The sequence below is a fragment of the Poecilia formosa genome, unplaced genomic scaffold, assembly GCF_000485575.1.
Source record: "Poecilia formosa unplaced genomic scaffold, Poecilia_formosa-5.1.2 Scaffold149, whole genome shotgun sequence".
NCBI lineage: Eukaryota > Metazoa > Chordata > Actinopteri > Cyprinodontiformes > Poeciliidae > Poecilia > Poecilia formosa.
In genome coordinates this window covers 1006857-1024365 of record NW_006800088.1, presented here as the reverse complement: position 1 = coordinate 1024365, position 17509 = coordinate 1006857, and the positions used below count along the sequence as shown (strand labels likewise).

At 40.4% G+C, this 17509-nt stretch overlaps 1 protein-coding gene across 3 annotated transcripts; it reads left to right on the top strand.

Moving 5' to 3' along the window:
• The first annotated feature begins 476 nt into the window (after positions 1–476).
• Positions 477–17105, top strand: gba2 (glucosidase, beta (bile acid) 2). 3 transcript variants are annotated; one of them, XM_007563630.1, is made up of 18 exons: positions 477–585; positions 858–1407; positions 5176–5267; positions 6075–6190; positions 7473–7691; positions 9352–9591; positions 10141–10243; positions 11112–11265; positions 11817–11942; positions 12211–12395; positions 12532–12636; positions 12770–12877; positions 13067–13218; positions 13865–13971; positions 14099–14241; positions 14398–14513; positions 15152–15343; positions 16313–17105. In XM_007563630.1, the coding sequence occupies exons 2-18, from the start codon at positions 1214–1216 to the stop codon at positions 16550–16552; spliced, it is 2592 nt and encodes an 863-aa protein (XP_007563692.1). In that variant the 5' UTR covers positions 477–585; positions 858–1213; the 3' UTR covers positions 16553–17105. The 3 variants fall into 3 exon arrangements, with proteins under 3 accessions (XP_007563692.1, XP_007563693.1, XP_007563690.1); XM_007563631.2 differs by lacking the exon at positions 477–585 and adding an exon at positions 597–702; XM_007563628.2 differs by lacking the exon at positions 477–585 and adding an exon at positions 600–717.
• The last annotated feature ends 404 nt before the right edge of the window (positions 17106–17509 follow it).

Below are 17509 nucleotides of genomic sequence, written 5' to 3'. Positions count from 1 at the left end.
GACTAAATACACAAACAGCTTGCCATAAGACATGCACCAAATTACTACGGGGCAATTGCAGAGCGACAATGGCAGAATACTGATGAAAACGTTATAATTAAACGGAATAATATTCGTACATACTGACTTACAAATGAATTAAAACATACTTTATACAGCTGTGAAGTACGACAAATTGGAATTTACATAACCTCTGTCTCTTTTTTTTTGTTAAAATGGTACAAGCTCATCCTTACATTTTTTTTGTTTTTGCTCAGATCTCCAGAGTCACAATTGTCAGGCACAGTTTACTTCTATGACATTTTTCAAAGGTTACTTTAAAACTCATCGACATGAACAACAATGTTGTCGCTGCAGTACATTTACTGAATGTACAAATTGAACGTACATGACGCTAACCACAGTGAAACGAAATGTTTTCCAGCAGTTTCAATGGAAGCCTGTCACTGCAAGTCAAGACGCGGGTAAAAATTAGCTTCCGCAGAGCGGATAGAAGATTTACATTTTGAGCTCCTCCCTGAAAAGAGCTACAGCCTCTTTAGAGAGGTCGGCTTTCCGCTATGTCGCGTTGACGCTGCAACTCAGGTATTTTCTAAGCAAATACAGACAATTCGTTGTGGTTAGCAGGCTGCGTCGGGTTTCGTTGTACCTTATCCTCAAAGCAAATGGATGTTTTTAAGCTATTACTTGTTCACTAAGGAGGTAAAAAAAAATGCTGTGAGTATTGTCAAATGTAGACGTGTTGCAATTCTAGAGATGTTTGCTGCTGAGAAATAATCTCTCCATAAGGCTTTCTGGATACATTAACTCATGTTTTGTGTTAATCGTGTTGCTTTACTCTCTTTGCCGTGTTGCAGGAGCTCATGCTAATCAACAGAAGGTTCTTCACCACTTCCTGAAGAAGGGGCGAATCCACACTGGAAACCCCATTGAGATGCTCCCACTGCTGTAGCAGAAATATGGCACTAGAGCCTCCACCCTGAAGAGCAAACATTTCCTGCTCATGTGTCAAGAGTCCATCAGGTCACCCCCTTTTGACTCATCCAATCCAGTGTATTAGTTCCAGTGGAGAGACACCTGTAACACCTTATACCTCTGTGTGGTGAAAGCCCTCACTGAGCTTGTTCAGTTTACTAAAGGTGGTGGCAGCTCTCTGTGTATAAATCCCACTCACCACGTTTTTCAGCTCCTTCGGGTTAAAAGTTGTGCAGATATGACCTCGGAGTGGGGCGAGAAGTCCACGGCGGACCTCATGAGCAGATACGCCTCTAAGGAAATGGGACAAGGGGTGCCCAAAGAGGGGTGGCGGATCTGTCTGGCGCACGAATTCAAGGAGAAGAGGAAGCCCTTTCAGGCCAAAGATGTCTCGCTGTCCAATGTTGTGGATCACATCGGCCTGGGAATCAGGTAAGACACAGAGATCATTCAAAATGCAAAAACAAAATGTGTTAAACCAGTGTTCAGAAGCTCTTCTAATAAGATACCTACACAGTCTTGGTATAAAACCATTGCCATTTTGGTGTTTTCCTTGTAGCGGAGCACCAGTGACATTTTCTCTGAAGAACAATGGAAGAAATATTTCCAACTACGGAATCTAGATCTGCTAAAAGTCCAAAGTTCAGAGTGTCTAGTTGTTCTCTAAATAAATGCAAAACCTCTCCTGCAGTAAAGGATCCTAATAGTGTAATTTTAAAGTTACATTCCGGATGTTGCATTTTGGTCTTGTTGAGAGAAAGGCTTTGGAGTCCTTGTATGATACTAATATATCAGATTCCAAAAAACGGCAGTGGTCACTTTTGTTTCTTTTTGAAGACAGATCAACAGGAAGCAGTCCAAGCGGAAGGAAACTAAATGATGCTTAATTTTCTAAAATGTTTAAAGTTTGGAGTGCACTTGTGTACAATCCCATCCGCCTCTATTTCTCAGATATCCTTTAAATATAAGCCAGTGCAAATATTTGCCTTCAGTAGTCGCCTAATTAGTAAATAATGTGTATTTCATAGAACATCGAACAAACGGTATCTCAAGTTCTGACGATGTGTGAAAAAAGTTCAGTGGGTATAAATAGATTTTCAGGGCGCTGCATAGATAAAAATACCCCAGTATGAATGCTCTTGATTGTGCAAAGTATGCATATTCAGCAGCTTTCGAGCAGCCCACCATGCAGCCTTTACTTGCTGCAATCAAATTTATGTTGAACACGCGACTCGAGCAGCGCTTCATGTTTTCATCAGCCATTTTCTCTATAAAATATGTCAACATCGTGCTTACAAACCTAACATGACGCAAGTGTGAGGGTTTCTTACTTTGGGTGCGAACACAATGAAGTTGTTTCATTTCTTTATTTGTGCTTCCCTGAGATCCTCCGAGTTCCCTAAAAAACAGTTCAAACGGTCACTTCGGACCACGTAGGAACCGCACGACGATGCTCATACAGGGTGTGCCTCAGTCGGCCCTGTTGCCATGGCAGCTTTTGTTAATTATTGCAAAGATTTATGGCATCATAACTGGTGCGCTGAATAAACTTTGCTCAGAACATCGCCTCCAGCTCAGAGTTGGAGAATATCTAGACTTGCAGTCAATACTGTTGTTGTTGTTGTTGTTTTTAAAGATATGGTTACTGGGAGTTTTCAGCAAGTTGGCAGCCAAAGCAAAGCTCCACCTGGGTTGGGTTCAAGGTTGGCACTGTGTTCACATATCTGGACTGGGTCGGGGACCATTGTTTGCATTTCAGCTAGGCTGCAAACAGCAGTGTCCTGACTATAGCCTGAGCCTGCAGTGGCTTCAAATGACACGCTATGGTCGACTCCATTCATCTCGGCCTCAGTGCAGCCTGAGCTTTTATGTGGAGGTATTGTTCACAGCTGGTTGCTGATGTCAGACCTTCATTGTCAGCAGACTCACCATGCCTGGATGAAGTGTTCATATCTGTTGAACTCACTGAGAATTTTACCTTGGCGGACATTTCTGTTCAGCCCCCTTGTGTGTGATGCCCTAAAGTAAAATTCTGCACAAAAATTTGTGTTGAAAAGTTATGTAATCAGTGATCAGAATCCACTTTTGTGTTATGCAAGTTCAGTATAATTTCAGCTATTCTGTGAGGAACTTGGAGGCCTTAAGACAGACGTAAGCCTGTAGTAAAACTTGACAGTTAATGTTCAGGTAGTTTCCTCCTTTCAGTTGGACAGATGTTGAGATGTTTTGTAAAAAAAAAAAAAAAAAGAGGTCAAAAACAATCAGTCTTTAGATGTGCTAAGCTGTTGGACACATGCCCTACAGCAAAAGGAGGTCCTAGCAAGTTTTGACTCAGGAGGTTTGAATAAAGGCAAAATAGAAATGTGTGCTGCTGGAATTCAAATGATCCACTTTTCACCGTTTTGTTTTTACCCCCGATTATTGCAGTTTGCAAAAAAAAAAAAAAGCCTCACATTATGTTATAAAATTGTAATAAAGCTGCTAATCCTTTGTTGATCTTTCACAACAACACACAAATGGGGAATTGTGTCGCCTGAAAAAATGTAGGTTAAGTGCATCGTGGGCTGTTAGTTCTGTGCATCAGCAGTGCTGAGCGTATTTCCTGTATTAGAAAACACAACAGACACAGCTTTATGCTGCTGCTTTTTTTTTTTTATTTTGTTTTTGCATATTAACAGAAAATCCGTCGTGTTTCCATTCAGAGCTCGGAGCATAAACAGATTATTGACTCCGCTCCGGGCACTGCAAGCAGCTTGAGCGGTTTCGTTACATTGCCTAATTAATATTTGACTGGGCAGCCCCGGCGTCACGACTAGACACACACGTCTGTGAGCACACTACTAACAGCGCTCAGATGAAGTAGACCTGAGACTGTGAGAGCGCTGGCCTCGTTTTACAAGTCCATCCTTTGTGTAGTTGCACAATTCCCTCTATTTTCTCTCGCTCTGTGTGTTTGTGTGTCCCGCTTTGGCTGAGAGTCCTAAAGGCCTGGAAACTCCTGTAGCTCCAGAGAGCAGAGAAACAAGAACAAGCTGGGAGAAAATGTGTTTATTACCAGTTTGGGGCTTTTAAAAGTAAAGTATACTGCTTTTGTCTAAATTAGTCATGATGTTCTTTTTTTTTTTGTGACATTTCGATATGTTGAGGAAGGAAAATTGTCAGTATAAAGAGGAGGCTTTCTGTGAAGGGGTATGAATGCTCGTCTGGAACAGTCAGAGCAGGGTAACCGGTCAGCCTGTGCCGTGCAGATGTGTTATCTTACGGTGGAGCTGCACTGGAAGAAGGTGAGGTCATATACCCGAGATAACACACAGCAGAGCCATAAACACTTATGTTTATGTGGAACACACACATCTAGATGCATCAAATTTTACTCTTTAACTTAAGACTCGTCTGTTAGTTGTGTGAGAAACACATTATTCAGAATAATGTCCAGATAATCAGAATTGATATTCAGTCCACCAATGATGTGACTATTTAGGACAACTAAACTAACTATGTTATCCTGGTAAAAACCAGCCCGGGGATTAGAGTTTGGACCCTGGGCTATTCAGAAACGATTTCTTCCTGGAGGCAAGGCCTCGGTTGAAATTTAAAACTTTAAACATTTGGCTGTAATGTATGTAATGCGCCAGCTTGATGCTATGAAGCTTGCCTGAAATTGCCTGTACTGTAAACAACAGTCCTTCACTGCAAAGAGAGAAGTGCCGAACCAAACGATGCAAATGCTGATGTCAATTCAGTATCTGGAAGTGTGGGTAACACGGACTGAACGGCTTCGTTCACTTCCTCCACTGCCATCGCTAAAACTACTGACGGATTACAATCTTAAAATGGGGACAAAAATCATCATAATGGTTCACAGCTTCACCTTCTGTTCACTGGTTGACCCGGTTGAAATTCTACTGAAGGAATCCAAGTATATGGGAGAAACCTCAGAGCTGTGAAGAGAGATGAGAATCGAGCGGAACTGTGTAGGAAGGCATTGATCATCTTATGGACTAACCCGCTGGTGTAATCTTGTTGACATGCCATTAAATTGTATAAAATTTTTAATTCATTGCCCTTTTTTCCCCAGCATTGCGCCTCCTCATTCTTCTAATAAATTGGCCAAAGAAGAATAAACTGGCTCACATCTTCCTCACTTAAAGTGAAAGTGCAAAGTTTTCACAACTTAACTTTCCTCTGCATGTTTTCCAGGTATCTTAAATGGTGGTACAAGAAGACTCAAGTGGAGAAGAAGGCTCCGTTCATCGATATGTTTCGAGCTCTGCCTCTACGGCAAATATATGGTTGGTTTGATTCGGTTACACAGAAGAAAAGTAATTTCACGTTATGCTCTAATGTGAAATAAAGGCATCTCTACTGCCTTCAGTAGAGATGAGTACAGTGGCAACAGTGTCTCTCTGATGAAGGCAGAGTTTGTCTGTGAAAGAAAAAAAAAAATTAACAGTTCATGTTCATGCTGGACTTGAAGGATTATAATTGAATAAACACATCTTTTAATGAAGTTACTTGATCTCAAAATCTGCACTTAATTTAAGTACGTTTATTCAGTGGTTAAGGATTATTTGTTTTATCAAAATAAAAGGTGCCACAATTGTTGTCATTTCCAACAAATCACAGGAGACAAATGTAAATCTGTTTTTCTCTTAGCACAACACACAGGTCAATTTCTTTTATGCACTCTTCAAAGGCGGGAAGACAATGTTTCACCATTTAATAAGTGTCAGTGTGCCTGATTTAAGACATGGTTACTGGCCTAAATTTGTGAGGATGGTTGAGGAAATGCAAAAATGTATCCAGAGCTCGGTGTTGGAGAACTGCAGCATCGAGTGGCACAACTACTATTTTATCCAAAACCTTTTGGAAACATCTTTACCAGGGTTGACATTAATAGCAGGAGGTCAATAAATCATTAGACAAAACTCGCTGGATTTGTTTAAGGCTCAACTGGAATTACTTTTTAGTTTTCCTGCAGAGCTGGACTAAGCTTATGTAAACCTTCATGTTTTCATAGAGTTGGGATTAGCCGCGAGTGAGCTCATCCGTTTGTCCTTCCTTTGACATTCCTCTCCTCCTTCTGCCGGCATGTTCAGGTGCTCCTCTTGGCGGTATAGGAGGCGGCACCATTACGAGAGGCTGGCGGGGGGAGTTCTGCAGATGGCAGCTAAACCCGGGGATGTACCACTACAAAACCGTCATAGCCAACCAGGTACCACATAACCCAAAAGTCATCATGATGGGGCATCTTGACTGGGAATGCAAGGAAACTGGGCCTCCTTTTGCTTTTGTAGTAGACTAGAGTAAACACAGGATGATATGGTTTTTGTGGAATAACGGTACAAGAATCTCGCACGCTGGCGTAACAACAGACATGTTGCCCAACCTCGCCAACTGTACTTTTATAATGACTAACAAGAGTGATGGGTAGCTTCCCATCACGACTGTTAGCGTTTTTTAAGGCTGGAAATATTTCTCAATAGCCCTGTTTGACTTTGTTATGCGTAAGGGAAAAGTATGACAGCTTTCTTTCAGTCTTGCCAGGAGAGAGCAGCAACTAGCCGGTGAGACGCAGTGCACACTTTAGGGAGCCCATACCAGAGGTGGGCTGCGTACGGGTTTCAGAACCGCCAAAGTCTACTTTCGTGACACACTTTCAGTGAGACACTGTGAGTGGATTTTTCTTTCCAGCTGTATTGAGCATAGAGTCACTGTCTGTTTTCATGAAGTCCACTTGCCAAATGAAGGATGCTAAATGTTTACAAATTCACATGTTTAGATAAACTTCCAGTTGTTGGTTGTGGAAAGTGAAGGAACGCCACTTGTCAATCGTCTTATGCAACACTGTTTGAAGTCTAGAGGAAGCTAGTGGCAGCTATCTTGGCAGATAGACTGATTATATTTCTTCTCATATCAGATCATTACACTATGAACAGCAGAGCGATTAAAAATGTTCATATTGTTCCCAGAGGAGTTCAGGTCAGATCTTTAAGGCCTTTGCTGGCGAGCCAGCCAATGGTGTACATCGATGTCCGCAGTGGTGGATTGTCCTGCAGAAAAATTTTGAACATTTACACAAAATAGTTTGTTAGAATCCTTGCAGAAGGAAAATCTTGATCAGAACTTTGTCTTGACAACTAAAAGCCTGTCCAGTGCGTCTGTGTGTTCATTCAGACTGTGTAAAAAAACCAACAAAAAAACCACAACTTGCCGTTTAGTTGAAGTGCAATCACTGAGTCAGGTTTAATTTATTGTAAATTTATTGCACACAGTTATTTAATGAGATGCCATCTTTATTTATGAACTGAAAAACTTTTTCATGGAATTTCCTAGAGTCAGTTTTCAGGAAAGTGCGAGAAAAACTTGTTTCTTTCCCAATCACTATTGTTCCTAAGAATCTGCTGGAGGCAGACTTGACTGCAGAAGTGTTTTTACAGCTGATGGTTACGTCTTGCTCGTTCTGCATAGTTAAGCATCTCCTTCTCCTGTTGCAGTTCACTGTGTGTTTGCGCCGTGGAGGACAAACGGTTTACCAGCAGGTTCTGTCCGTGGAGCGTCCGCCAACGCTGCAAGGCTGGAACTGGGGCTACTGCGGAGAGTACGCCTTCTATCACGCCTTGTACCCACGCGCCTGGACCGTGTACCAGCTGCCGGGCCAGAACGTCACCCTCACCTGTCGGCAGATATCCCCCGTCATCCCTCATGACTATCAGGTCGGTGACTTTTCTCTTACTGCACGCTCGGCCTTAAACATGCATCCGTTACACAAATTCTAACAAGGTCTTTCTGGAAATGTAAAGTTGTTGATGCCTCCGCTGTTTATACAGTATGTTCTTCTTGACTCATTAGGAAAGCACTTAGTCTTTTCATATTAACAATTTAGTATTATGCAAGGTTGGAACACATATTGAGAGATTCCTGTTTGGTCAGATATTTTGGATCGATTTCCTGTTTGACCCAGTTGCAACATGAAGTTCACCAGATTATCCTGATATTTTAAAGATATAATAAAGCCGTGAACCATATAAAGGCTCCAATGAGTTGGTGTGAGAAATAATTTAAACATTTAAGACTGAGGATGTAAGCAAGTTCAGACGAGCAGCAGATTTCACACGGTCATTTCTTTACTTATGAAATTCAATGGCCATCTGCCTCACTTGGAGTTCTTTTGTTTTTCCCATTTTGAAGAATGGCCATCAGAAACAATGTAACAGGACATTAGTCTACAGAACACCCATTAAAAGGTTTTGTTTATTTATTTGCAAAAAAAAAAGAACAGACCCGTGTATTTTTTCACACTAACGCATAACTGTGAATTTATTGCAAAATTCACAGTTTCCACAAACTTTGTCAAATATATTAAGTGACTGCTAATTCCCACCTGTCAGCAGTGATAGTTAGCATTATTTTTACTTCTACTGCACTACTCCGTCAGCCTTAACTTGATGTCAAATTATAGTTTGTGATCGAAATAGCCATTAAAAAAAAAAAAAAAAAAATTATATATATATTTACCATCATACATAAGCGCAAATGTCATAAAATGCTGAGGAAATATTTATAAATGATAAAAAAAAAATATATATATATATATATATATATATATTTACCATCATACATAAGCGCAAATGTCACAAAATGCTGAGGAAATATTTATAAATGATTAAAAAAAAAAAAAAGAAAAAAATCAAAAAAACAATAGTGAAATCCTGGGCTGACTGGATTACTGTGGCTCTGGTTATTTGGATAAAACCAGTTTGTACTTAACCCAGGATGTTCTCCCCTTCACTCTGAGTAAATTAGCTCAGATTAAACATTGAAATCATTTATATCCCTCAGTAGCAGCTGAGTTTATTTGAAGGCTTTTAACACATCCTCACCTACGGTGTCGATAAAAATATTTGGGCGCTCTCATGACTTCAGTCCAAACTTGTCATAAATCTCCACCATGACCTTTAGCCTCTGAGGTGAAAATCACTCTGTCAGGTTTATTAATACCATGTCCATGGAATGAGAGCTTACAGAATCAGATTCTTGATCAGGTCAAAGTGAGAAGCTAGACAGTCAACACGTCATTTTTATACCGAGGACAAAGGATCATAAACGCACGAGACATTCTGGCTCCTTTTTGCAGCTGTGGAAAACAATGGCTAACCTTGGGTGTGGCGCACAGACAAAAAGAAAAGGCAAACATAAAAGGCAAACCATCAGATTAATAAAGTTATAAGATGTCAGTCTGAAATTACATTTTCTACCACACCAAAAACAGATTTAAAGTTCTCCTAAAGCTTTTTCTGTACACAAGAGTTGTTTTTTTTTCTGTATGGTTTCCATGTCTGAAGCAACCTGTTGAGTATCGTTGCCTCTCCTCAGGACTCGAGTCTCCCAGCGGCAGTATTTGTGTGGGACATAGAGAACAAGAACGACTACGCTCTGGATGTCTCCATCATGTTTACAATGGTCAACGGGTCGGGACACAAGGACGACAAGAGCGGCGGCCACTGGAATGAGCCGTTCCACCTGGAGAAGGACGGGGAGGCGGTGTCCGGAGTCCTGCTGCACCACTGCACCGCGACGAACCCCTACACCCTGTGCATCGCCGCGCGAGAGCAGGTTCACTTCATTTATGTTGTCAGAAGCAAGAAATAGATTAATCGTACGCTGAATTAAAACGAGCTCAATAATTTGCATTTGCGTGATTTATTGTCTTCCTCTTTTCTGTCTCGTTTTCTACCAAAACCTGGATGACAAAAGTCTTCATTCTGGTGCTTTGGTCTCAACTAGCCCTTTTTTTTTTTTTTAAGGATAATTTTGTTTTCAGAAACTTCATATTTTATTTAATTTATTGTTTCTGGTATTCTGTTTAATTATTTTGGATATTTAAAATGTCTTCCAGTTCCAGTGATCTTTGAGGATGTGTTGTTGCATTATTATGCCATTACCATTATATCACTTGAAAATGGTCTTAAAACAACAATAATATCGTGTATCGCTATAATTTCTGGGACAATTTATCGTCCAGAAAAAATTATCGTCACAGGTCTACATAGGTGTATCTTGATAAAAGTAAAGTAACTGCACTGTGGCTGGTCAGCATCTTCATAGTTTTTCTACCAAATATCCATTTCTAAGAGATTAAACTGAAGTTTTTAACCTTAACAGGCTGACAGGGAGGTGAGCCATCAGACGGCCTTCAGTCCAAAGGGAACCTGCAGCGGTCTGTGGAGCGACTTGATCACTGACGGACGACTGGACTCCCCCACAGGTTAATCTGCTAGCTGATCCTCTGAAACGTGTAAATGGGACCAAACCAAACTGCAGTGTTTTTAATGCAGAAAAAGATGAAATGAGAGAATTAAAAAAAAGGTAGTTTAACTAGAGGACAAAAGCTGCCCAGGACAACTATGTAATATTTAATCACCCCCTAAATGTACCTAGGTGAACGTCAGCCGATATGTAACGCCAAAATTATTCATTCAGTTTCAAGAATTCATATTTTACAGACTATAATAAGCAAATCTCACTTTTATACTCTTTTGTCTACTTTTCTATTTAAGTTTAAAATAAATTCTTCATTATTTGATGAGATGAGAGAGGTGTTTGGATTGTTCTTTAGACAGATGAGACCAAAGCCAAGATGGCCGCCACTCCTGTCAGCCATGACGGCTAGAACGACTTTTTATTTTTTACAGTCATGGAGGAGTTATGATTTTGGCACACTGCAATCTTTGAGTCAACCAGAAACTCCTCTCTACATCAAAGCAGTTATTGTTGCCAGAAGTACTTCAACAAGGCATTAAATCACAAGGAGTGATTCATCTATTAAAGAAAAGTTAATTTGTATGCTTGAAATTAAACTTAAATCATTTTAGAACCTCATAAAGAACAGATCTTTTTTATTATTATTTTGATGTGATGCAAAAATATCTAAAATTGAAAGTTTTTCTTTTTTTAAAAAATACACCCAATAAAGATACATTCAGTACTACGGTTGTAATTTCTTCTGACCCAAATGTGGATAAATGAAGGTGTCAAAGGTCAGGTGATCATCTTCATCTCAGTGAAAGGAGCTGAATTAGACAGAGATGCTGTTTACTGTCTGATTCACCTTCGTCACCTGTTGACCTGTGCAGGATCCAGCCCACCAACCCAGAAGGGAGAGAAGGTAGCAGCTGCGCTGGCGGTGAGCTGCTCGGTGCCGGCTCTTAAACTCAACAGCCTGGAGTTCTGCCTGGCCTGGGACATGCCCAGAATCACCTTCGGGTCCGGGGAGAGGGAACACGTCAGGTGATTCTTGCGTCGCAGTAGTCACAGTTCAGGGATCTGAAATCGTGGTTGTAAGGATGTAAATGAATTTCCATCACCAGGATTTAACATTTAGTCTTCTTAAATTAGTTTGTTTTTACATTCTTTTGAGATCTACAGTTGTAAGAACTTGATACTTTCCGAAACATGTAACACTGCACTTATTTTAGCTGTTTACTTGGTTTGGCTGTTGAGCTCCAACGTCACATAGGCAAAGCATACCTCCTCCCTTGTTTGCTTTGCCGTCGTTCTCAGGTTACAGAGCAAGAAGAGCCCACTAGTCCCGCCTTAATTTGTTTACCCATGGTTTAGATCAGAGTGGTATTCCTCATTACTTATTCGCCTCACATCCCACCAGAGCCAGTCACTTTTCTCTTAAGTGCAATACATGAGGAAAAAGGCAAAAAAAACAAACAAAAACAACAAGCATTTCTTTGGGATAAATAATAGATGTTTGTCCTTAATCTCTAACCCTGACTTATCTTGGACGTCTTTATTAAACAAAGTGTTTTTTTTATTTTTATTTTTTATAGGAGATATGCTCGATACTTTGGGGACAAAGGAGATGCATCTCCGTCCCTCAGCCATTACGCACTGACACACTACAAACAGTGGGAGAAATCCATTGAGGAGTGGCAGAGACCCATTTTACAGGACAGGTACTTTAGTTTCAGAAGATGCATCTCAATAAAATGAAAATACTGAAAAGTTAAATTAGCTCAACACTTGAGTAAAAAAGGTAAAACTTTTATATTTTGTATAAGTGACATATTTCAAGTGTGTTTCTGTTCATCACCACAAAAACATGACAAATGGATGGATTTTCTTTCTTTTTTTTTTCTTTGCTTGTAGCTGTTTTGCGATTTTGCATAAAAACCTTCTGTTTTTTGGTTTGTCTTTGAATTACGTTTCTCCCATGCGTCCCAGTTCTCTCCCGCCTTGGTACAAGTCCGCTCTGTTTAACGAGCTGTACTTCGTGGCGGACGGAGGAACCGTGTGGACGGAGCTTTCGGAGGACGCTGACATCAGCGGCGGTGTGCGCAGTGAGGACGGCGGTCTGCCAGCTCAGCCTGCTCTCGTCAAGGAGTACGGCCGATTTGCTTACCTAGAAGGTAGGCAAAAGGAGAATCATTAGTTGGTTAAAATGCACAAATATTCACTGTTTTGTTGTTTTATTTTAAATCGGATAAAACGTTCAGACAGCAGCGATGACTTTCAGATTGAATAAAATGTTGCCCTGTTTTCCAGGTCAAGAATACAGAATGTATAACACGTACGACGTGCACTTCTACGCCTCCTTCGCACTTATCATGCTGTGGCCCAAGCTAGCCTTGAGTGTGCAATATGATATTGGTGAGTGAACTCTTAGAGCCCTTTCCATAACCCGACTGTTCATGAACAATCCCTGCTAGACCAGTTTTAGGCCATCAGTCTCCACCAATCGTGAAAACGTGCTCCATCTTTTAACCCATCAATCTTCCCTCAGCTGGCACCGTGGTTCAGCAGGATCCTACAGAGAGGCTGCATCTGATGAACGGCCGTTACTCTCCTGTCAAGACAAAAAACGTGGTGCCTCATGACATAGGAGACCCAGGTAGGGGAGAGACGATCCAGATAACCTCACTGTGAGAGCATCCCAGTGGATTACTCCAGTCGTTTACGACTAAAGTACATAATAAACCTGACTGATGCCTTGTTCTTTACAACTAACTGTCTTTATAAGGCTCTTATCTGTTTGACTTTTGTATATACTTTTGATTATACAACACATTTCTCTACCTAGATGACGAGCCTTGGCAGAGGTTAAATGCTTATCTTATCCACGACACTGCAGACTGGAAGGACCTGAACCTGAAGTTTGTCCTGCAGGTCTACAGGGACTTTCATCTGACCCAGGACAGTCAGTACCTGCGGGACATGTGGCCCATCTGCCAGGTTTAACTCTTTATTCATTGTTTAATCAATGTTTACTTCAAAATGTCCATCCAGGTATGGGCCAGTATCAGATTCTTGCTGTATAATGACCCTAAAAATGTATAAAATATGAAATGAAGCTACAGTCTATAACATGATCTAGTAGCTTTCAGCAGCCTGCTTATTGGCAGAGAAACCTTAAGCCACTTCTGCAGTTTATCTGCCTTCTCCACAAAAGGACTCCAAACTGTCAGAAGATAAAAGGAAACATTTTTCAGTTTTGAAACTGTAACCTTTCAAAAACCTCAGTCCGAGTCACTGAACCTGAACAAACCATTCTCCTTTGGCACAGAATAAATAGTTCTGTGAAATGTTTACAGAAGGATGGGAACTTAAAAGGACTCTTATGCGAATGACTGAGTAAAGTACTCACAAATCAATGTGACAAGCTCATGTACCAAACTGTTAACAGAGCTAGCATTGTTCCTGCACTTGCAGCAAGACACGTCATGAAGAGGTGAACTTTTGCACAAGGAACCAACATGGATTATTTCGCTCGACAATAATCTGCTTTAAACTCATCCAGCTTCTGTACCAAACCATATTATGAGGTTGTCTTAACTTACCTGCTTTGGTTCTCTGAGGATTAATGATACATAATGTTTAGGCTGTGATGGAGTCTGAGTTGAAGTTTGACCAGGACGGAGACGGCCTGATAGAAAACTCTGGATACGCAGATCAGACGTACGATGGCTGGACTGTGACTGGACCGAGGTGAGGCCCGGTTTACTCAGACGGGGTCGGCTGAAGTGAAGCAGTTTTCCTAATAGGTGTTCTGGAGTCCTTACAAGTGCAGCTGAGCTACAAGTTTGCTGATGTTTGGTCTCTTTGTGTCCTGCAGTGCGTACTGCGGTGGGATGTGGCTGGCGTCCCTGTGTGTGATGTGTAAAATGGCCAGACTGGTGGACAGTGAAGAGGCTTACCGGCGTTACAAGGACCTCCTGGAGAGAGGCAGTGCAGCCTTTGATAAACTCTTATGGAACGGTACGCTCCAACGTTTATCTGTCTGGGAGTTTCACATTTTATCATTGAGGTAGAACATCTTCAGATCTACAGAGTGATGAAGTTGAGCATTCTTCAAATGACCATTTAGCATTAAGTGCAGCTTGTATCATTCTTTTTTTTCCCTTCGATGTTTAGGAAAGTATTACAATTACGACAGCAGCGGGAGGGCGCTTTCTAACAGCATCATGTCTGATCAGTGTGCCGGACACTGGTTCCTCAGAGCATCTGGGTTGGAAAAAGAAGCATACCAGGTGAGTTAAACATCCTCCCATCGATGTTATTATTAAATGTGTTACCATTAATGTATTTTTATTTGCCTTTTAAAGTATCTCATTAGAAGAGGTTGATGAAAACTGCAAAATTACTTCCTCAAATTTGCAAAAAAATAAAAACTTTACACTCGCTTAAGGTGTTTTATTGGCATTTCCAAGAAAGAGAGAAGATGGAAACGCATTTTTCCAAATGAATTCTGACATAGCGGATACTTCCATCCAGATGTGATGGTCTGAAATTTTTCAGTACAGATTTCCAGTACGGAGATGTGTGTCAACTTTTATTTGCAAAGCAGCTCAAGCTCAGTATGGCTGAGTGGAAAGCATCTGTAATAATCGATTTTTGTGTTTGACCTGGATCAAATATGCTGTGATTTAGATAATTTCATTGTATCTCTGGCTGTGTCTTTAAGGGCAAAACAGTCAGCACAAGTCTCTTTTACAGCCTCTGGAATTGGCTTCATCCATCATCTCCCTCAGAGCAGTTTCCAGGGATATGAATGATTTTTGCAAAGTGCTGCATGACTTTTGTAAAAGTAGCCCCAAAGCCAATGCTTTCCAATTCATTTTTATGCGAATGTTGCCTTAAAATCCGGTCCTTTTTTTTTTCCTTCCAGGCATTTCCCAAAGAAAAGATCCGGCGCGCACTGAAATCTGTCTTTGACTTGAATGTAATGAGCTTCTCTGAAGGCCACATGGGCGCCGTTAACGGCATGCGTCCTGAGGGAGTGCCCGACCACTCCAGCGTCCAGTCAGATGAGGTCTGGATCGGAGTTGTGTACGGGCTGGCAGCTACTATGATTCATGAGGCGAGTGGAAGTTTTAATGGAGTAAAGTGTTTGATAAAGTCTGATGCCTTTGAGGTCAATACTTTTTCTGATCTTCTTTGAAGACCAGCTGTGAAGTTAAAAACGAGTCTCTTCTGTGATTATAAGCAGTAAATAAAATAAATCTAACTTTTCTTTTTCAGTTTAACACACTTTTTGCTTTGCCACATGTCACATTAAGTCCACTGAATTAAGGTTTTTGCACAATTTTTATTTCAATTTTAGACCTCACCATCGCTCTGTAAGAGATTGCTATGGCCATCTTGTAACTTATGACTTGGAGATTATAAAACTTGAATACTAGTTTTAACACTGTAAACAATAATACTTTCACCTTAGTGAGAACTTTATTTAAGAAGCTCTTCTTAAGTTATGTTGATAAAGAGGAATTTCTCTCTTCATACCAATGAAGGCAGCTGAGGCTTTTACCTCTGGTGTTTCTAAAGGGTTTATTTTAGGCCCAGGATTGTTTTCATTGTATAAGTTGCATGTCAGCTTGTACATATAAAAAAATGATAATGTAAAACCTTTATTAAGATGACTAAATTAACTCATTGATGAATATTTTTGAAGTTCTCCCATTTAAGAAGTCGGACTGTTCAAAGCTCAGTTTGCTGTTTTAATGAGTTTGATTCAGATTTTTAAACATTTATAAATATCTTAGTTTTGTTACCAAAACTACTGTTTTTCAGTTAGACCTACTAGCCAAAGTAAAACCCTGTTCTTCCAGTTTTGTGGAAGTGAAAATAAAGTGAAACACGGTGGTGGCAGGATCATGCTTTTCTTTACAAAGGACAGGGGTGGCTGTTGAGTTTATAGGAAGATAACTGGAGCTAATTACCAAATAATATTGTTTTTGTCACATTTTTAACAAGATAATTCAGTACAACTTTGTGGTAGTGTTTAGGCAACATGGACATTAATGTGTTTTTGTTTTTCTTTGTACCTTAGGGTATGTTGGAGGAAGGTATGCGGACTGCAGAGGGTTGCTACCGAACAGTATGGGAGAGGCTGGGGATGGCCTTCCAGACTCCTGAAGCTTACTGCGAGAGGAACATCTACCGCTCACTGGCCTACATGAGGCCTCTTAGTGTTTGGGCCATGCAGCTCGCTCTGGACACGTCCCAGAGGGACAACACTGTTCTAGCTAAAACCGGAGACAGCGGAGACAATGGCGAAATCAAAACCTGATGTATTACCTGCTGAAGAAAAACAAAACGGCGATTCTCAACAAAATTAACTGGGAATTCCTTTCTCTTTAGTTTGTTTGGCTCAGTGGTTCATTGTCTAAATCGGACACTGTTATAATTAAACAATCGTGTGTTAAAGGACTTTTCTCATGGCACTGCAAGTTGTCTTACACTTTGTGTGGTTGGGCATTTCTAAAACCAAGTCTCCATGTAAAGCAAGTTAACAATGCCATCTTTTGTTTCAGCAATATGTTGTCACATTGTGCACATGTACATATGCAAGCACTACATTTGATAATATGCCAATAGTATTTACACATTTGCAATGTCTGTATGTAATGTCAACTCCAGTTGAGTTAGAATGCTGTTAAGCAGTGAAATGTGTGATGAGTGGTATTTAAATGTATGGAAAAAATATTAACTTTTATTGTTATTAAATAGAATTTAGTGCCTTTGAGCATGACTGTAAGCATTCAGTACACACATGTTGCTGCAACTTGTTTTTTTCCCTAAATGATAATGACAATCGCTCGGAATAAAGGACTGAAATTTAACACAATGTTTTTTAAATGGAAATACCAGGCAACAAGGTGGTTTGAGCTGCTAACCTTCTCAGATATTTAATCCTTTAAACCTAGCAATCTTAGGTAATGCTAAATTATTATAATGACCATAAACTGAACTTTGTCACATGCATCCTGCAACAGCAATAAGGCACACAGATACCGGAGGAAAGTCCAAATCATCCTGCCTTTAGGGACGGAGAAAATGACGAAGAGGGGAAAACCAAACTGATTTCAGAGTTCTGAGTTCAGTCCCATATGTGGAAATGCTATGCTGCAACAGAACATTTTCTCAAAAATAATTAAGGAAAATGATTTGTCAGTTCTTTTAAAAACATTTTCAAAAGGGTTTTTTTTTTTTTTTTGCAAATAAAAAGTCAGCTTTAAATTACCTA

Bases quoted from the DNA above. Each gene is read 5' to 3' on its own strand.
- gba2 (XM_007563630.1), top strand. From the start codon at position 1,214: ATGACCTCGGAGTGGGGCGAGAAGTCCACGGCGGACCTCATGAGCAGA. The intron at 9,592-10,140 runs GTTCACTTCATT...TAACCTTAACAG, and splicing joins GCATCGCCGCGCGAGAGCAG to GCTGACAGGGAGGTGAGCCA. The intron at 13,972-14,098 runs GTGAGGCCCGGT...TGTGTCCTGCAG, and splicing joins TGGACTGTGACTGGACCGAG to TGCGTACTGCGGTGGGATGT.